The sequence below is a fragment of the Trachurus japonicus genome, chromosome 15 (genome assembly GCF_045865225.1).
Source record: "Trachurus japonicus isolate A0001 chromosome 15, Traja_1.0".
NCBI lineage: Eukaryota > Metazoa > Chordata > Actinopteri > Carangiformes > Carangidae > Trachurus > Trachurus japonicus.
The window spans coordinates 19,331,039-19,352,624 of NC_140921.1; the positions used below are offsets into that span (position 1 = coordinate 19,331,039).

General features: G+C 39.3%; 1 protein-coding gene across 1 annotated transcript; it reads left to right on the forward strand.

Annotated features, from left to right (window-relative positions):
- The first annotated feature begins 737 nt into the window (after positions 1–737).
- prim2 (DNA primase subunit 2) lies at positions 738–20,993 on the forward strand. The gene is made up of 14 exons (XM_085800270.1): positions 738–858; positions 1,989–2,144; positions 2,281–2,393; positions 2,990–3,093; positions 3,204–3,324; positions 3,918–4,013; positions 5,558–5,695; positions 9,052–9,119; positions 10,512–10,584; positions 10,850–11,035; positions 16,961–17,087; positions 17,318–17,400; positions 18,964–19,032; positions 20,758–20,993. The coding sequence occupies exons 2-14, from the start codon at positions 2,000–2,002 to the stop codon at positions 20,986–20,988; spliced, it is 1,554 nt and encodes a 517-aa protein (XP_085656396.1). The 5' UTR covers positions 738–858; positions 1,989–1,999; the 3' UTR covers positions 20,989–20,993.
- The last annotated feature ends 593 nt before the right edge of the window (positions 20,994–21,586 follow it).

The window sequence follows — 21,586 nt, forward strand, 5'->3', positions numbered from 1 at the left end:
GCTAAGCAGCAGAGCCAAAGAGTGCACAAGGCAAGATAGTTACGTGACACACGCACGCACGCACGCACGCACACACACATGAACATTTGGATCTCTTAAGTCACGACTGTAAATAAATGTTGATCCTGTTGTCTTTGTCACATATTTCTGTCTTTAGTTTGTATTGTATCATGTGTTTTCAAATCAGTTATTTGGCACGATGTATAATGGAGATATGACTGAAAAAATTAAACGAAATTAAAAATTAAAATACAAAACAAATAAATATTCGAGTACGAAAGCCTCAAAGACTTTCACTCAAAAGCACAGCTATTCTGCAAACTCATTAACAATGCTGGTTAACAGTCCCAAAGTTCCCAGGAACTTTGATTGTCAATTGCAGATACATTCTCAATAAATCAAGCATTGCTACACCACCATGACCTATTTTTGAAAGCTTTCTAGTAAGGCCCGAGAGCATTTTAGGGAGAGATGATGCTGGTTTCCAAAGGCCACAATGTTCCGGGTGCGTTTGTTATGCGCTACAGATGCTCTTATGGATTCGCGGCTGTTGCATCCAGATAGACGACAAATGATTCAGAAAAAAACTTTAACTGTATAAACGCGGGTTATATTACCTGTAAGTCATAATTTCTCCAGGTACCGTATATGACAAGTTCCAATGTGTCTTTAAAGGTGAAAGGATTTGACGCTGTCGTCGACAACGGGAGATGCAGAACAACTAAACGAGCGCTCACGTCATGACGGCGTTCCTCTTCCTGCGTTCACTAAAAACGTCACCATTTACCCGCGTTTGTTGAACAGCCCACTTTGTTTGGCGGGACTGAGCGTTGAGACAGCTGCTCCATCGTTTAATCGGTAACGTAGTGACAATATTGCACATTAATTCTTCGACCAGTCGCTGGTGTGATAAGCTGCTCCGTTTGTTTTAGAGCTCGGCCGACTTCAAGTGAGTTTCCATGGCAGCCTGCAGTGTGTGTTAGCTAGCATCTTTCACAACGTAACAGTCAGAGTTGTGTGTGTGTGCGTCCAGCTAAATGGTCTCTGTCACAGATACCGTCCTGATAACGTACGTTTTGATACTCGCTAAGTTAAGTCTCAGAGTCGGGCTGCTGGTCAGGACTCTTTGTAAATATATTAAGGCTTGTTGCTAGTAAAGTTAGTTGTCTGTGTTGCTAGCTCACAGCTGCTACGCTTGTAACGTAACGTTAACTTATATCCATGTAGGAATAAACTTCACAGTGACGTTAGTCTTTGCAGACTGGTCAAGGGCAGCTTCAGCTTGGACAGATGCAGATCAAAATATGTTTTGTTTGTGCTTTATACACATGTATATGCATTTCTAGTCTTCACTTGCGTTTTCTGATGAATTATAGTAAGATTAGTTTGTTTAACCTCAGTATAGTTTGATGATAGGTAGTAAGTGAGATTAGGTAGGCATTTATTTTATGTTTTTTATTATTATATTAACTGGGTGAGTCACTGTATTTTTGGCATTTCATAAAGTCAGGGTCTTGTAAGAGGTCAGACAATTCTTCTGTCCATGCTTGTTGTTGTTTTTTTGTTTTTGGTTTTACCTTGTATGGATCATGGATGCAACTAATGATCAATCGGCTCATCAGTGATTTCCTGCAGATTATCTTTTTTGATCAGGTTGGCCCTAGAAACATAGAGAATGAAAATGCCTAACATATGACATCTTCATATGTGTTATTGTTAGTTTTGTCAAACTAACAGTTTGAAACCCAAAGAGTTTCAGTTTACTGTGTGATTTAAACAAAGCTTTTGTGGTTTGCTAAATACAATAAAACATATGTAATTGAAAAATTAAAAGATTTGCTTATGGTGTTCTGCCAATCAACAAATTGATTAATCAGTGAATTGACACTGATTTGGACCTGCATGTTTCAGTTGCACCAGACATCCTAACATGGTGACCCAGCAGCTTTTTCTCTGGTGGCACATTAAAGACTCTTATTTTCCTTTAGGAATTGGCACAATGCAGTTTGGTAGCAGACGAAGAAAGATTGATACCAGCCCTCAGACGGAGCTGTATGGACATGCTCTGCAGTTCTACGGGCAGCCTCCTCTTGAAAACATCTCCCTCTCTGAGTTTGAGACATTTGCTGTGGACAGAGTAAAATGTAAGTACTTGGTCTTATACCATTCAAATTGCTTTTGGATAATGAAAATTTCCGTAAGCACTGTATTCTCTGATGTCATGAAATACATTTTCAGTGTGATTAAACAAGAACATATCGTCTTTTAATGCCACTGCAGTGTTGAAGACCACTGAGAACTTGGGAGTGAGCTATGTGAAATTGTCAGACGACTACAAGAAGAAACTATCTGCTGAGTCTAAAAACCTGAACTTTCCTTACAGGCTTGACGCAGTGAGTATGGCATACATTGAAAACTGCAGTGCAGCTTGTGCAAACTGTTATTGAATTCCAGTGTGAAATCCTCATCCTCAAAGCTTTGTCATACAATGATTTCTGTGTTCATAATCCCAGTTTTGGTTTTCAGATGAAGCCTACACAACATTAATCTTAAATTGTCACCCTGCACTGATCAACATTTCTAGTTGCAGCCATAGATAGTATTAGTAGTGTTATTGACTTTTATTTTATTTAGGTTTTAGGCATCCTTTTTCAGGGTGTCCCAGAATGGTGCATAAATGTGCATTTTTCAAACAAAAGAAAATCTGTCAAAAATGTTTATTCAAAGTAGCAGCTGATGAATTACATTTATGAGTTAAATGTAAGTAAATGTAAAAAAAATTACATTTACATTTATCACTAGAGGCCTGCACCTCTGGCACCATTACCAGACATAATCTAAATGTCTGATCTAAATGTTTTTCTTTTTACATATGTTCAAATTAATTAAAAATCCCCAAAGCCCTGAGATAATTTAAGGGATAGCAAAAGCCGAGAGAGAAGAAGAGTTGAAAACTACAGCACTGTAATTTAAAATGCTTGTTACCTAGATACCCAAGGATGATAAGAAATCTCATATTGGACAAGATGAATATGAGAAACGAAGAAAGGATCATATCTCCCACTTCATTCTCAGACTCGCCTACTGCCAAACGTAAGTGAAAATTATTTTAGTATTTAATAACAGTTGTATCTTTTTGACAGCAAATGAGTATCTTTGAAAAGCAACCAAACTAAATATTTATTTTTAATGTGATCTTAAAGGGAAGATCTCAGGCGTTGGTTTATACAACAGGAAGTTGATCTTTTCCGCTACCGATTCGATGAGTTGCCATCCGATCAAAAACGTGAATTTCTGCATAAAAACAACCTGCAGTACAACACAGTAAGTTTCTGGAAGCTGTTCTTTTGCTTGAGTTTAATGTTTTTATGCATTTCAGTGAATAACAGTGTGCATCACATTTCCAAACTTAAAAACTCAGTATGTAATGTTATTCAGTTGTATTCTCACTAGATGGAGCTGTTTGATCACTGTAACTGGGCCAATGAATGTTGAGGGCTTTCTTGTATGGTGATTAAAAAGTTTCATTTTTCTTAATTTATTTATTTTGGTAAAACATTGATTAAAATGATATTTCAGAGATTTAAAATTTACATAAATTGGCAATTTTTCTAACACTCTTACATTCCTAATAATGTGAAGAATAAGTCTTTGTGTCAGTGTCTTTTGTCTCCCTCCTACTTATGTGCATCCAAAATCACACTTTAAAGAAAGCATGCAGCAGGTTTTCATAAGTGGAAAAACTACTGAATAATTCATCAGCGCATAATGAGTCTAGCAAGGATGAAAATGGTGCATTAATTTGATAAATGACATTTGGTTTCCATGAGCTTCAACCTTCATTGTATTAACACTGACGTAGCTCTGTCTTTGCAACTCTTCACTGAAATTCATCATCCCCTTCAATACCTTTTCAGATTAGCGCCACGGAGAAGGAGGCTATGAAGGACCAGCTTGTCACGTCCAGTTACGGCACCAGTGGAGTCACTGTTGAGAGTCAGGACTTCTACAAAGTAAGTTACTCATCTCTGTCAATTGAGTCCATGAAGAAAGTTAAGTGATTAAATGTGCCTCCATAAAATAGTTTCTAAACCTTTTAGTTCCCAGTAGGTGAATGAAATGTGCAGAATGTAGACATAGGACCATGAACTAGCAGTTTTAACATTTGTATCGTAACAGCCAATCAGAAAATGCTTTTATGTTAAACTCACCCGCTCCACTGTAATTATCTTCAAAGTGTTTCTTCTATTCACTATCAAGCTCCATCATTTCCAGCAGATGGTCGTGTTTCAGTAATATCTGAGTTTGGCTCATTTTAACAAAGGGGTGTCCGGACTCACCCCTGGGGTGTTTGCCATGTTAAAGGAGCACTCCACCAGTTTTAACCCAGATGGTGTCATCAGAGTGATCTCAGATCAGGTTCACCTGGCTTTAACACAAAAAGGCTGTGTTTAAAACTGGAGTTGTGCAGTTATAAAGTCACATTAGCTAATCAGGAGAGTTTCTAAAAAAAAAAGATGCACTTTGCACTTCCATTATAGTGGAAATCTCTGTCCTTGTGATTCTCTCCCCGAGTTTCTATTTGAAGCCATTACTAAGTGATATACTGTATAACAGGATACAGGTTTATTTGAGATCCTTTTCTCAGAGTTCCTCTTCTTAATGTTGAAGCATTAATCATGAATATTAACCATTAATTTTTGATTCTGACCATCACTATTACATGCAATAACTCATTGCAATCGGCTGTCATAGAGTGTAACTTCTGCCTCTGGGCCAATGTCATGCTTGGTATAATTATCACAAGAGCTTTCTCACTAGTGTCATCAATTCTGTGTGTTCCTAACTTAAGAAGACCAGCCACTCTTAAAATACTCTTTAAAATGAAATATTGATCATACTAAAGTAAATCCTACTTAGGTCTATGTTTTTACTCACCTACCCCCAGGGCCTATATTTTGTCAGATGGAGTCAGACCATCTTATAATATGAAATAAATAAGCAACTATTCTTCCCTTAGGCAGTTTAAATCAACATATTGGAGAATGCATACACTCCCAAATGTGTCTGACTGTTTTGTAATACTTCTTAAGAAATGTTTTGACATAAGATTGTCAAATCATTAAATGTTAATATAAGTGTAGGAATCTCTGAAATTGGTGTGGATGGGTGAACCTGAAAAATAATTGCCTGACTGACAGATCACCATCATAACCTTTCACAGTTGGGTAACTTAAAGACTGTTTGTCTATTCATAAAAGGGAAAGGAGAAATGTCATGGCCTGCTACTTGATTTTGCATTTTATTCTTGTTGTGGACAGTCTCTTCATTGAGAATGTAAATCATTAAACACTTTATGGAATATCACAAGAATAAGTCTTAAATCCTTGGATCGCATTTTAAGTAGCCAAAAAACATAAAGGGCAAAGGGTTGGCATCAACATCCTGACACTAAACATGCAAACGGAATATTAAAAGATCTCTTGTGAATGCATTATTGAAAAGATTTTCTCCCCTGCTTTTTTTTCTTTCTTTTGTTTTGTTTTGTTTTTTAAAGGTTCCCTTTCAAGATGCCCTGGATCTAGTGCGAACAAGGAAGGTGTACCTCAAAGGAGGCTACGTGTACATCCCTCACCAGGACATTGTTACCATTGTTCTCAATGATTTTCGCACAAGGCTATCTAAAGCCCTCGCAGTAAGTGTTTGCAGCTCTTTGCCGTTTTTGAAAAGCTCAATAATGGGTCTTATGTGATGTTCCAGAAAGCTCACAGATGAATGAGAATATGAACTTGGCATAAATATGGCAACTTCAGGCATACTTCAGTTGCAGTTCATGGTGTAAACATGTAGCAACAACTTACCATTTTCTTCTTGTACTTTGTGAATGTACAACTACAAGGCTTTAATGCAACACACGTAACTCTGACCACAAAAATAATCACTATCATAGATTTGAATGAACATCTTTCTGACTCACTCCCACCGCTTCATTTTACATTATATTCTGAGGTGTTAACATCTACGCCTTGTACATGTAGTTTCAGTAAATGGACTTTGTGTATACAGTAACCACGGGTGCATAAGGCATAATAATAAATTGGTTGTTCCCTCGAGAGCCCCGAGGGCAACTGGAGAAAGTTGTGGTTCAAATGAGGGGAGTAAGTATGCACACATGACATAAAATGTCTGGAGGGAAGATCGGAGGACAGCTAGTGTGAAAGTGCTTATTCTCCCTATGGGCATGATGTTTTTTTTAAAAGGAGGTGGAAGAGGGTCTGTGAAGTCGCAATATCGGCACACTTGTGCATTGCATCGAATGCCCCGAGGGTTGTGAACCATGATGTTTTGGGGACCAAAGGCGTTTTTTATAATACATGTGAGGAGACAACCTTGGTTCAAGTTAAATCGCGGTCCAGACTGGGGAGCAGGCACAGGCATGATCAACAGCCAAAGGCAGTGGCCATGTACAGTTCATGAATGAGGCTTCTTCTGTCAGAAACACAGACGATAGTTAGTGTATACTGTAGGTGATTTAGAAGCCACAGACAAATTATATGAAAATTATCAAACATGCAGTTACAAGGACCTGCATATCACAATTGTATTTGTTGGTGAGTGTGAATATCACACCTGAAGTCACTATCAGAGTTGCATTGGGAAATCCATTGTTGGATCAGAACAAAGACGTTTGCCATGAGTAATATAAATTAGATTAGATTATACTTTATTTCATCCCCGAAGGACTTAATAGTTTCTGTATTCATCGTCTACAGATGTAACAGCCACAGGAAACCATGGTGCCAGGAAAGGGGGAAAAAACACATTCATTAAACTATTTTTGAATGTGAGAGAGTGTATAATTAATATGAGGGATCAGCGTTTGCAGTAATTGCACCCACCTTCTGCTGAAAATAAACCCTGCAGTTTTTGCCTGTTAACACAGCAATGATTGTTAGACCAGATTACTGCCATTGACACAACACTGCGGATCCTCAGTCCCAGACAAACAGACAGTGGAGCTCATCTTTTGAGTTTCCCTGAAGTGAACTTATCTGCTATGAAGGTTTTGTGTCAGTAGAATAGATACTTGCTACTTCGCTGATCATGCATGCATCACAGATGGGGCTGGGCGATAAAACGATCTCGATTCGGGATTGCGATACATTTTTGATCGATTTCGATAACTGGCTATGGTAAGAAAGTGGAGAAAAGTCCAACTGTGAAAACGCTGAACTGCTTGTGACGTTAATTCTGCGGTAACACATCTCATATGTTGGCTCATCTACGGCGTGAAGAACATGCACTAATACCAGTGCCAATATCAACAATGTCAGTCAATTACATGATAATAATTTATACAAGCTATTCAAATTTAAAGGTGTACAGAAATGGCCGTTTGTCCTGTTTGTCGCGCCAAGTTGTCACGAGTTGTCGCACGAGTTTACCCGAGTAAGGAAAACAAATTTGATTGGTCGTTTTCGAGCGGGCGGGATATTCAAAGCTTGGGGCGAGACCAAGCTTGGTGTGTGTGTGTGTTGTCTCAGACGTTTGATTGACGGATGACGGATCCAATATCAGTGGCTGATGAATCGTGAGCAGGCTGACGTATAATCCATGCGCCTGCATTATCCAATGCGAAAAAAAAAAGCCACACTTTCATCCCGGATTTAATCAAAAATAGAATTTTGCACAAAGTTTGGCCTACATCGTCTGATAGATGAGTTATTAACACTAATTGTATGACCCAGAGTGGGCTCAAATTCAAATTTCTTTTCTGTACAGCTTTAAGTTTTTTATTTTAAACATAAATGTGGAAACAAAAAAATATTTAAAAGATAATCAACCATAAATTTTGCGACCCCCTTGCAGTACCGACCCCCTGTTGGAGACTTCTGCTGTAGTAGTTTGAGCAAAGGTTAGATTGTGTTCTGCTGTCCATTCCTTGTATGCAATCAAGTCGTCACTTTCAATCAGGGAAGTTCTAAGCTAATGCCCATGTTCAAGTCAAAGAGTGGACTCTGCACAGCCACTGATCTAAAATGTCTATTGACAAACTGAAGCACTCATCTAAGACTCACTGCCGCGGAAGTCTAGAACTGCACCGGCTGTAGAAGTGATTCTGGTGTCCAAATAATGATTGGGTTGCTCTAATATAGAACGCTGTTATCTCTGTGCTAATGTTGGTATAGTGGGAAACATTTGCTTGATTTGCTTTAACCTGAATACATTTCCTCCATTACAGCAGGGCAGGCAGACAGGATTAGAAAAAGAGACAAAAAAACAAATAATGAGGAAAACTTGGTCCAGTTCGGCCATTCTCCAATTTCCTGGTAATTATCCGGACCACTAACTGCTGGAATGGAATAATGCTCCAGAACTATTTCCTTGTAACTGTGCCATTGTCACTGTTTCTGTGTTACTATAATGGCTCTTTTCCACTGGGGACAGCAGGAGGACAGTGCCAAAAATGTGCCATTAAAAAGGCATGAAATGAAAAGCTGCTTCTCCATATGACTCCAATGACCAGTTGTTGGTTCTATGTTCATTTCAACAGATAGAGTCATATACTAAACATTTTTTGTGTGTGTATCTGTAGGGCAGACCTTGAAAGGGTTGATGGTATACTGTTGCTGTTTGGAGTTGTGTTTATGATGCAATTTGACTAAAGCATTTTCATGGGGAGAGATGTGCTTATATCTCTGTTTGCTTTTGAATTAAGAAAATCCAGTCTGACTCACAGCTAAAAAAGTTCACATCTAGCTGAAACCGACTGAGGCAGCGTGTCTGGAATTTATTCCTGATTGATAGTGTTCACTTGTTTGGTTAAATTTGGATAATGTGGTTCCAGAAACATTTGAGTCTTAATGAAGTGATTGTTTTTCTTGAGTTTTGTTCAACCCTGTTAAGCCAATCTGATTCCATGACCTTGTATTTTAACTCTTGTTCTATGTTTTACTTAATCTTGGCACACCTGCAAATGGTAGACTGCTCCACTCTTTTGACCTACGCTGCTGCTGACCATCACTCATTGTGATGCCTGTCTCTCTGCAGCTGACTGCCCGCTCCCTACCAGCAGTGCAATCTGATGAACGGCTCCAACCACTCCTTAACCACCTCAGGTAAGCAGCAGGATTGATAACTTTGTTTCCATTTTGCCAGGACCCTGTTGGAAGAAAAAAAAAGAGATTTAGGAGGATTGATCTTTGGCAGCGAGGAGGGCTGAGGGCTTGTGGCTGGTCAGAGTCAACCCAATCTGTCCCTGTAGACACGTCCAGATGTTGTGGGAACTTATGGTGCCTGGCTACGTGTACACCATCATCTACAGTATTTTTATTGTTGCTTACCTCAGTCTCGAGGCAATCAGAAATATGCAACATATGCATCGTGTCTCCTACGATTTCTCACGCGTTGCATTTCATTAGCCTTCGAATAGTGGGGGGCATGTTTTCACCTTGTAAGTGCTTTTTGGGATTTATTACATAATTGATTTAGAATTTTAAAATGTAATGTGTTTTCATGATCAAATATTAGATTAAGCGGAGCTCAGTATGCAGCCCAACTCCATATGGTTGGTGTACCTGCTTTGTCGTACTGTGAGCAGACTGTGATCAGCATCTGTGATGTGGACACACTGCAAGTTGTTTTCCATAAGAGAGGAATGGTGCAGTAAGAGCTGTCGCTTATCTTGATGTATTGTGGGGTTCAATTTTGCAAAAATATGCAAGCCAAGCCTGTCACTCGATACGAATGCTGCCCTAAACCTGCATCTTGTTTTATCAGACCTGCATTGCAATATTAAAAGACACCTAAAATGTAAATTTAGTTAACATATTTAATCAAATACTAGTGCTGCCGTCTGATACTAAGGCAGCAGATATCTTGATGTAAAAGCCAACTTTTACACTACTGACAGCTGAAGTGAATCAGCAACAGCAGGAGTTTGCATGAAATAGTAGCTTAATGACAACTGACTTCATTTCAGCTTCAATAGCCAAGAAGAGCAACTCAGAGCAGAGTGAGGGTGTTTATCTTACTTGAGATAAAAGTAGGAGCATGAATATAGGGGTGGGAGAAGTCGTGTTGCCCGATTGTTGTTGAGGATTAGTGGGCAGGTTGTTGAGATTAGTGGGCAGGCCACTAATCTCTGTGGTGGGGGGATTGGAGGGGGGTTATATGAAGCACTGCCACATGGGAGTCGATAGATTGCCAAAGTCATCGACTTAAAAATCTACTGCAGCTTAGCAGTTTCAAGTTTGTTTGGCAGGACGTTGAACAGCATGTGTTTTTATCATTGCAGTTCTCATAATTTGAGCTGTGTCCAGTCTTTAGGTCTGCCAGGTATTATATCTTAAGAAGATTTGATTTAAGTTGAGGAAACATTTCTCAGAAAATATGTTCGTGTTTCACGGCAACCCCAGTTGCCTTTTAAAAATTGCATTAATATTCCCAAAGGAATACAGTCTCATTTGTCACAGTCCTGATATTTTTCACATTTTTTTTTGTCATTTCAGTCATGCCTATATGGGACAGGATTACAGCATCCAGAAGAATGTTGGGAAAATCTCCTTGGAACAAATTGATTCAGTGAGTCGCACTGACCATTTATTCTCGAAATGTCAAGTTGAGGGTGCCATGTTGCCTGGGAAAGCTGGTGTACAAGGGGAGAAATGAGGCTTGTGTAGTTGCCCTGGTGGCCCACAGCGAGAAATGAATAGAAAGTGTATTTAGTGTCACATTAGTTGTAATCAGTCAGTTCACATTACGTTCAACATGTGGGAATTTACAGGTACTGATGAATTACATTAGTTTTTGTTTTGCTTGTTAGTCATTAAATGTGTTTTGCCTGTAGCTTTCGGGCAAGTCCTTCCCACTGTGCATGAGGCAACTGCACCAGTCTCTGAGAGAGAACCACCACCTCCGTCATGGAGGACGCATGCAGTACGGCCTCTTCCTCAAAGGGATCGGCCTCTCTCTGGAGCAGGCGCTGCAGTTCTGGAGGTCAGAGTTCATCAGAGGAAAAGTGGATGCAGACAAGGTAATGTTGACAATTTTAATTTTATAATGTCATGATACAAGAATGTGCCAGACCAGTCAAGTAAAGTTAAAAATGATGACTATGCTAAAGCAACACACAACGGCAGTGTTAATATCCCAGCAGCGCCTTGTCCTTTCCTGGGTGCTTGTCAATACTTGGTTTGATGGTGCTTTTGTATTATTGAAGAGGCCTCATCAAAGCTGTATTGATAAAAGGGAAGTTCACTGATTTCATCAGTACTACAATGAGTCTAATGAAGACTTAAGTGGTTTGCTGATTCAGTTGTAGCAGCAAAACAGTAAAGACATTAAAATTGTGCCACAGGAAGGGAACATCTTTTCTTAATGTGACAGGATATGCCACAGACAGAATCTCATGAATCATACTGTTTGTTCTGGTTGTGATACTTTTGATATTAAATGTATTAGAAATGAGTCAGGACCACACCAACATTTATTGAACAGTTCTGAAAAAGTTTGGTTTCATTTCCCCAATGAGTCCATTAGATAGCTGCAGACATGTTGTTAGACAGCGGGCCTGAGTTGGCTTTGTCTGAGTACATGGTTTTTAAAAGTCTGATCTTAAAAGTGCTAATGCCTGTCCTTGTTGAGTGTAAAGGAAATAACTGCTTTTTAAATAGTTAATTACTTAGATCGCATTGATTTGTTTTTCGGAATATGGCTCTATACACTAAAGACTGTTAGTCTGCCTCACCTTGGTGGGCCTGTATAGGAGATATGAGATATGGCTGATTCAGATGTGTATATGGCTTCTGACTGAGTAGTTTTTTAATGCTTGAAATCCACACAGAGACCTTCAGGAATATGTTATTGAGATCTTATGCATGAAACATGAAAATGTCCAGTAAAAGTTAAGCTATTCTTTTATTTTTTTATGTGAAAATTTGATCACAACACTCTGAGCTGTAAGAAATGGGGAAAGTCTTTCTTCACTGCTCTCTGGTGTTCCTAGAGAAAGAGGTGAGGTAATAAAAATAATTGTTTGTTGCAAAGCTTCTTCACAGGTAAATATCAAACCAGCATGATCTGATTGCTCTGTGGCACTGTAAGAGACTTACTGTATGTCATCAGCCTCGTAAGCTTTTGACCTGTTTTTGTAGTAATTTCTATTTCTGTAAATTATTTTTGCAACGTAAAAGCTTAAATTACAGTCTCTGTGTAGCTCTCTAACCTACTCTGATAAGCACCCATCCACTGCTTAATCTCACACATAAGTGTGTGGCATTTCTGAGTGCTCATCAAGAGATGCAGTATTAACAGCGTGCGAGGTGCCAAGAAATCATATAATTGTGCTGTGCTGAATAGAAACCCAGTGCAGCAGTCTGGCACAGCAGTTCATGTGAATGGGCCTTGATCCCTGAGCGCTGTTGTCTTTTAATAATGACTTGTAGTAGTATAGTGGATCCATTTGTTGGTGTCCCACTCCCTACCATGCCACTCCAGGTAGGCTCCTTTTGTTTTCTCCAGTCCAATGATGTGTTTTGCGTCACTCAGATAATGTCTGAGTGACATTGTGGGAATATCCTGATCCTGTTTCCTGCTCAGTTTTTAGTTATGAGATGCATTAAAAGGACTCTGACCAGATTCTTTATTCACAAAGATGCATAGATGTTTAAAATTCAGACACTTTGCCATTTGTAAGGTTGTTTACTTACATCTCTTTGCAATAGAACAAAATACACTGTCATGCAACTGGTTAGAGACTCATATGGTCTAAATTTATGCCGTCTCTACAGAAAAGGCCCATGCCCAAAATCCCTAGTAAACACTTTGTGTAATTTATTTGAACATTCTAATTCTTACCAAACACAAAACTGTTGAGCTGTTTCTGTCACCATGGAAAATCACAAAAATACAAGCAGCAAAAAAACTAAAAATGTGTTTAGACATTTTTATTTTGGCATTAGTTAAGAGAACTGATTCTCTTTTTATCTTATATTAATTGTTTTGTTTTTTATAATAGAAATCAGTCTTCTGGTCGGTTGGTGTTAACTGGCACCATCACCTGTAATTTATTCTAATACCACACAGTGTAAGGAGAAAACATCCTGCAAATTAACACAACTATGTAACTATTCTCAGGCAGAATGTGAACCAAAAATATCAGCAGTGATTGTTTTTTTGTTTTTTTTTGTTTTTTTATTAGTTATTCACTGGAGCACAATTTAGTCTTCAGTCTCCCAAAACAAAAGAAGGATTTTCATTTGAGCCATTCAGAAGTGTCCCATCTATCCTCCTTCACTCTGCTGTCCCAGAGACTGTCTCTCACTGGCCCTCAGTAGGACTGGATTCATGTTACATCCCTCGTTGCTGGCCCCATCTCTGAGGTAGCATGTACGAGCTCCAAGAGAAAGTGTGATGGGCTCTGCATAAAGCCCAGCTCTTGTTCCACAGCAGAGGCAGCAGAGTGGTGCTGACCAGATCGCAGCTCTCACAGTGATGTATGTGTTGTGTCAGGGACTGCACTTTGTGGCAGGCTGCACAAAGCCTGCTCATTAGTATGCGACTGGCACGAAGAAAAAGATGGGAGGCAGCGATGCCTAAAGGGAGGCCTGGAGGAAGAGGCAGTGTAATATTAGACTAGAGGGAGAGGGGAAAATTGATGAAATCAACTTGATCTAACCATTTTTCCTGCCACGGAAGTCAGCCAATTTATTTGGAGGAGTGTCTATTTGTGCCACATTTTAGTGTGTTGTTTAGCCTTAGGGTTGGACTGCTCCAAACTGCTTGTTTTACAGATGTTAACTTCAGGTTAATTAATTTCCACTAACTGACACCATTTTTCACATTACAGCATTGGTTTTTCCTCTGGGGTCTTTTACGACCATAGTGGAGATTCATTGGATGACACTTTATATTAACTGCTCTTAAATTTGGTTACAAATGTACACCATTTTATTTTAATCACTGGTATTTTCAGTACATTTCAAAGAAGCCCCAAGCTCCTCCTCGGCGAGGAGGAGGACGAGTCTTTTTTCTTGAGGAGATCTGAGAGAAATGATCTCATGATGTTTGTCAGTTTTTGCTTCTTTTTTCATCAAAAAAGGTTGAGCCATATAAATAAAAGCCCTATTCTTAAATAAACAGAATAGTGCATCTTTATCTCATAAAACAAAAAGTCTAGAGAATGACTCTTGGTTTTACTGCTGGTGCTGAACATCAGTCCAAACTAGGTCCATGCAGATGTGTGTAGCTTGTATTGGATTTACCAGGATAATTTGTTTGGTTTGTGATTCTACTTGTTCATTTCTGACAAAATGACCATTTCAAAAAGCAGTCAACTTCTTCTCCCTGCAAAACTCGTTACCTTGCGTGCACTTGGGAGTGTTTTATAGTCTCTCACCTTTTATTGTTTTTAGGGTGTGAAAAGGCCTGTAGTGCAGATTAAAAAGTATTTTAATGGTATTACATATAAGAGGGATTGGAGCTACAGACACATCAGTCACTATGGACTCAGCCTAAGAAGCCATGCCAAGTTTACATACACACACACACACGTACATAATCCCTTTGATTGTGTCCTATTTCTCTGTCTCCATTGCCGCAGGTTTTTGTGAATGTGTCCTAGAGTGTGGGGGGATGTTGCAGCGATGATGTAGCCCCACGAGCCAAGATGTGCACTAGAAGAGCTGCGGCTCTGCTCCTTTAATACATCTTTTGTGCTTGTGTTCAGACTCGCTACTCTGATTTTTCTCAATTTCATCAGTTTGGAGGTCAACAGTATTAGAGTAGATCCAGGATTATCTAAAGTGTAGGCTGAAGTGTAGGAACACAGTTGGTGATTAGAAGAGGCACTGGAAAAGATATTACAATTTTTAAAGAGCCGCATTCAGCGCAAGTAAAAAATGGGACAAGAGGAGAACAAACTGAGCTGTGTGTAACAGGGGGATCTGAGTACAGTGTTGAGACAAAATCAAACATCAAAAACAGTTATATCTCATCAGTTATTAAACATCAAGGATTTGACTCTGGAGCTATTCACAGTTCTGTGCAAAGGCTTTTGTTACCTGTTGTTCATATGAAGTTTTCTCTTTCATCAAACCTCCTCAGTCTTAGAGATGTTCTGGCACTGAACTTGTCAGCTAAGTGTTTTTTTTTTTGTTTGTTTTTTTTTAGATCACACAGGATCTTTTTAATGCCCTAATTATTTAATGTAGTACACATTAAACACACTTTAGTGCCAGAGAAGTTCCAGGATCAGTTTTAATAGAGTAGGGGGGTCTTAAATTGGGAAACAGCCTCTTGAATCCGTAGAAGCTCTCAATAATTAATATTTGATTTATTGTACTTAAAGAAGATTTTATGGGTTTTTAAATTGCTATTGCAGGTTGTCACATTAGCAAGTTCAGGGGTTTTATTGCAACATTAATGTGTTATGATCTGGTGCAGTCATGGTGATTGTGTTCTGCCACTGTCGAAGCACACAGTGTGTATTTTACTGTTTGAGTTTTAGAGGCAGGGTCCTAATAATTCATTTTTAATGGTTGCTCAGAAGCACGGTACACATAAAAGGAGTTGGCTGTGGAGATTTTGTGGAATGACCCCCATCAAAAAATTATATAAAGGATTCTTTGCTTTGGAACAAACTGGACAGAATATGGTGTGAAGGTTTGTAGAGGTCTGGCACTTAAAAGTTTATTGATACAGTTCACTTGTGTCCTTGACTTTGGGGCTTTTCTTTTTGGGAAGTCATACAAAGATTTTTCCAGATAACTAAAGCAGGAGCTCACTTAGTTTGTTTAAAGTCAAACCCTGATAAACTAGGAACAGACAGACAAAGCCTGGTTTTGTTTGACTGAATTTAGCTGGTCAGTGCATTTGTTTGTCAGTAATATTTGGAGCTTGACAAATGATTGACTGATTAAAATGTGGATGCTCCACATGTTTGTTTAAATACATTTCATATCTTCTGCCCACCTGTTGCTACAAGAAATCATCATTCCATCACCACTTACTGTATCGTTTTCTAGATTTGTTAGTCAGTGAATTAAATAGGTACGAATGCCCATCACACCATCTTGAAATCAGAAGAGCTACTTAATGCGCTCATTTTATCCATCAGCAATCCTAAACCAAAGACATGTGGTTTGGAGCAAAAACTTAAGAAGCACACAGATTCAGTAAAACTACATGCTCCACTGAGACATAGCCTCTATCATTAAACCTATAATATGTGATTAGATTGTTAACTCTGATGCATCAGTGAATAAGCAGCATTTTGCTGTTGTAGGTAGTTAACAGTTACAGTTTGTTCAGTCCAGTGGTTCTCAACCCCAAACAACCCTCCAGTGGGTCATGAAATAAATCTGATTAGTTGAGGAGCACGGCAGAAAAGAATGAAAGTTAAGATATATAAACATGTCTTTTATGTTTTTGGACTTTAATTGTGAAATGATTGGACATTTTGCCCAATAAGAGAGTTTAAATGGGGGAAATGACACTTTGGGAATGAAACAACTATTGCAACCATTGCTTGCCATACTAATATGGATCTGATGCATTTTAATAAGGGATGATAATTAACTTTCCCACTGACCAAGAGAATAATGAAATGCTACGTTTTAAAGTGGAATACTAATACATCATATTAGGATTTCCATTCTTCTATTTAAAATATACTCCTCACATTGTGTCAAAGTGGACTCTGCAGGACAAGGAGCATAATCACAGAGGGAAAGATGGCCGTATTAAGGCAGCCATAATTCAGCTATCTCGAGTGTGGCGACACCTCTACAGCAGGTTCTCTCTAATAGCTCTATATTTCATTGAGGAAAACACCCTGTCAAAACTGACATGATGTATGACAATGTCTCTTTTCACCCCAACCTTGTCCCTCTTACACTCTCATCCTCACTAATGCCCTCTCTTCCTCTCTCCCCTCCTGTCTTCCTCTCCCTCTCTGTAGTTTGACAAAGCATATGCCTACAGCATCCGCCACATGTTTGGCAAAGAAGGCAAGCGAACAGACTACACCCCCTACAGTTGCATGAAGGTGATTTTATCAAACGCACCCAGCCAAGGCGACCATCATGGTGAGTTGACGGCTGTTTGGAAGAAGCCATTACCCGTGTGATAAGCCACTCAACCCTAATTATCGGGCTTTTCAGTTAAAAAAGAATTTGGCTTGGAAATGGGGACACAGCAGCTGACTGTGGATGTTCATCACCAGAATCTCTGCACGAACAGTTTTCACGTGCTGAATGCTGTGATTGTCCATTTTCATAATAAATGATTAAAATGCATTTTTATGTTATGCTTGTAGGATGTCCGTTTCGTCACAGCGATCCAGAGCTGCTGAAGCAGAAGCTCCAGTTCTACAAAGTGTCTCCCAGTGGAATCAATCAGGTGGGTGTCGTCGTGTTGTCAGTGGGTGTCTCAAATGGCTTGCCTCAACATTTCTTTCCTGAGCTCATGAAACTCAGGAAATATGTTTGTTTTGTTTTTTTTGCAGTGGGGGTGTAATAAATAGAATTTGTGTAGTTCATTTAGAAGCTGGAAAATGGCACTATTGTTCACAATACCCTCAGTGGCAAAGGGCAGCTGCTCTTAGACAGGGTTTTAGAAGTGGAGCTTTAATTACAAGTTGAAAGTAAAGGCAGCACAGAGGACTGCAGGGCCGAGGGCAGACAACAACAACCTTTGACTGGCTGCAGGTACTCAGAAACCAAAATATTGAACAAATTAAAAACATGACCTGGTGATGGCGCTTGATGAAAAGTTGATGGATCCCCAGATTTATGATTTGATGGCTGTTCATGCAATGTTGTCAATATATGTAACTCAAATGGCACATCAACCTCATGATTGTGCCACAGGAAATAAAATTTCACAGGATACATGAAATCTTTGATTTGCTGGAGGCACTGCATGAAAAGTCGAGTCCCGATTCCTCCATGAATGTGCGTACAAACTAGTTGCTTTCGCAGAGTGACCTACGATATTTCTGCAACAGTGGTTTATTTTCTTTTAAAAGACCTGGCAACTGTCTTATCTTAATGTGATAGTGTGGATGTTTGACAAGCTGTTTTCTCAAATCCCTGAAGAACCTTCCAATGTACCTTCCACAAATACAAGTGAAGTAGTCACAGAACACACAAGTGTGATACTTAGCAAAAGAGAAACGGTTCCCTCTTTTGCAAAAGAGAAAATAGGAATGAAACTCACAGCACAGCCAGTGTTTGCCTTTTATTACCCCTCTCGTAGATCTAATACCAGCCACAGTGGTTGAGCGTGCTAGTGGCAGTATCAGGCTGGAGGCAGCCTTCAGGAATATAGAGAATAATGAAGGAGCCAAATACAGGCAGATTCCTCACTAGAGTCTCTTTCTTAGTGACTGCTGAAGACCTTGGATTTATTTTTCAGAAGGTAAGTCACCCTGAGTGTGCAGTAGTACTAACACTACAGTGGGTTTGGTACACGAATGTGAGAGCCCTCATGCGACCCGACCAAAGCCCGTGCTTCAAAGTGGCTCCTCACACCGTTTGCAGCTTCACAGAGCTTCAGAAAGGGAAGAAAAAAATAGAATAGAAATTAAGAAATGTAGATGTAGCAGGAGAGCAGAAGGTGTAATGGTTTCTAACAGTTCCTGCGTGCTACAAAGAGTTGATTCAGGGCATGAATATTTAACGTGATCTGTTTTGATTACATTCGCAAAGATTTCCTGAAGGATGCACTCTCTGCTGTCTTAATGATTTACGAGGGATGTTTGTGTAGGTAGTTGATCGAAAGCCAATTAAAACAATTTTGATTACAAGAGTGCAAAATCACAAAAATGTTGGCAATAGCATATGAAAATATTCTGTGCCAGTATCTGAAGTGTAACAGTTTGACAGTGTGAGAACGCGGTTGAAATTTCAACTCTGATGTTTTTGAACTTCTCTTTTTCTGTCCTCTACCCCATTGTTGCAGATCCTGGAGCTGGTTAAAGGAATGCACTATCAGCTGGCATGCCAGAAGTACTTTGAGCTGACACACAATGTAAGTTCAGGTTTTAATTTGGAGCGGGGAGTACCTGCATCAGACGCAGGTGTTTGGTTCCTCACATGTGACGCGGAGAGGCTCGGGAGAGAGACCCAGAACTGTCATCACATCCATCATTAGCTGGCTGTCATAGCCACTTAATTTTTAAAGGTTTATTATAGCATTCAGATTTATTTTGTCCCCTGTGGATACTTACTTAATTTAATCTGTTTAAGTTTGGATGCTTGAGTCATCATCCCTTTCAGTCACACTCAGAGTCCTGGCTTCAGAGAAGAGCAGTGACTGGGGGGGAAGAAATGACAAACAAGGTCTTTAACTCACTGTATTTGCTTGTGACTACACATGTCATTCATGTGAGTTTAGCACATTATGATCAGCAGTTAAATACACAATCTGGTTTTCTCTCCCTGTCCTTACTACACCTTCATAAATCACATACGTATATGAGATGAAACAGTTATTTTTAACTCTCAAACATAGTCGTAGTTAATTTTGGGAAGTGATGCCAGTTCATACATTTTGATTTTAGTGAGCGAGTTGGTGTCCTTGAAATGGCAATGACAGTGTCTACACATACAACATGAAGAATATAAGAGTAGCTTTGATGTTAGATTGTTTTTTTATACAAATTGGAAATGCACTGATTGTACAATAGCTCTCAGACACAACAGCACTCTGTGTGAGACATCTCTTCTTGAAGTAGATCAGTGATTGCGTAAATTGCATAAAACTGTGTCTGACAGTGGCTGAAGTTGTTTATATTGAGACATATTCACTATTATGTAACTCGTTAAAAGCGGCATCTTTTATTTACTTACTTAACACATTAAAACCTGCTTATTAGAAAGTTTTTTTCAATTAATATTCTATAAATGTTGTTTATAGTGATCCTACAGTTATTTTTTAAAAATGAGTAAGAAATAGATGATTAACAGTCTGAACATTTAGTAAGTGAAGTGTTTTAAACTTGGCTGAGTGATGTAACATGTAAAATCTGCTAACATTAGTATTCAGAAGCTACCAGTCATATCATGGACCTCATAAGGCTGTAGCAGCAAAACCCCCGTTTTTTTAGCACAGTGAATGTGTTAAAACAATTGCACGTCTCATAAAAAAAACAACCTTGAATATACCTTAGATGACTGACAGTTGAAAAAGCCAGAAGTGTGTTGTCACCCTTCCACTGCAAACGTATCTAGTTAAAGTGTTTGCTATTTTTACCTGTTGAGCTTGACAGAAATCATTCAGTACCAAAGTGAACTGCATCGTGTCCAAAACTGTCACAGTAGCTTAAAACGTTGATTCTTCATCATGAAAGGTTTTGAAAACATCACTCACCATTAGCCAATTGTTTAAAAACTAAAGGTCAGCATTTGAAAGATCCCAAACCTCATCTGTTCATTGATTCATAGGTTTTTACTCACAATGAGTAATTTTGACATTTTATTTCCTGAGAGGACATTTCATCTTTTCACTGTGCTCCGACAGAACAGCGAGCCGGTGACTTAACTTGCTAATGCGCCTGTGGAAGTTCTCCTGATTTTAAATTAGGAACTTTTTGGCAAATTAAGCAAAGCATTTCACATCTCAGCCAACGGAGCAGATGTTATGTGATCATCTTATAAATGGTGACATGAATCGATAAATCTGCCACCAAACTCCCGACTCCCGTGAAAACCAACACCCACCGCTCCTGTCTTCTCTTCTCTTCTTTTTGAGCAGATCGAAGACTCCGGTTTTTCACTGAACCACCCCAACCAGTACTTCATCGAGAGCCAGAGAGTTTTGGGCGGAGGCAAGGACGTGAAGCGAGAGATGGAGACTCCACAGAGGTTGCAAGAAAACTCTGCCTCCAAAGGATCCACAGCAGCAGCACGAGAAACAACAGCAAATACCTCCCAGGATTTGGCGGAGATGACAGAGGATCTGGACTCTTTCTTTCAAGATGCCTGATTTTTTTTTTTTTTTATTCCTTTCATTTACTGTGTACATGTAGAAATAAGTGTCTGTCTTTTCTATGAGGGATCAAAGGAGTGGGGGGGGGGGGTCGATATTCTGAGTTGATTTGAAGAATCTGTTCCTGACTTATAAAGTATTAAATTTACATATTAGTGATCTTTCAATGATCAAGTCCTTTTTTTCAACACAGCAGGGTTTCATCCGGCCTTAATGCAGCATTATTTTAATCTCAGCATCATTTTCTACCTGATAAAATTCCGCGGCGGCGTCTGTGAGGCTGCATCGCTCACTGAGCTGTGTAACCCGTGTGTTTAAAGGGATAGTTCAACATTTTGGCAAATTGGACCATTGACATAATCCCTATAGTCACAGAAGTAGGTTGGTTTTTTCCTCATCAAACTCTGAGCAGCTCGCGGCTCTGCTCCGCCGTTCTAAAAATAGCTTGCACCGACAATTAAAGGTAATGAACCTACTGCTAAGACTATAGGGATTATGGCAATGGGCCAATTTGCCCAAATGTTGAACTACCCCTTTAAAGTAGCCTCTTGGTTTGCTTTATTTCTTTGTTTTCACTCTGGTCTGGACTCAGATG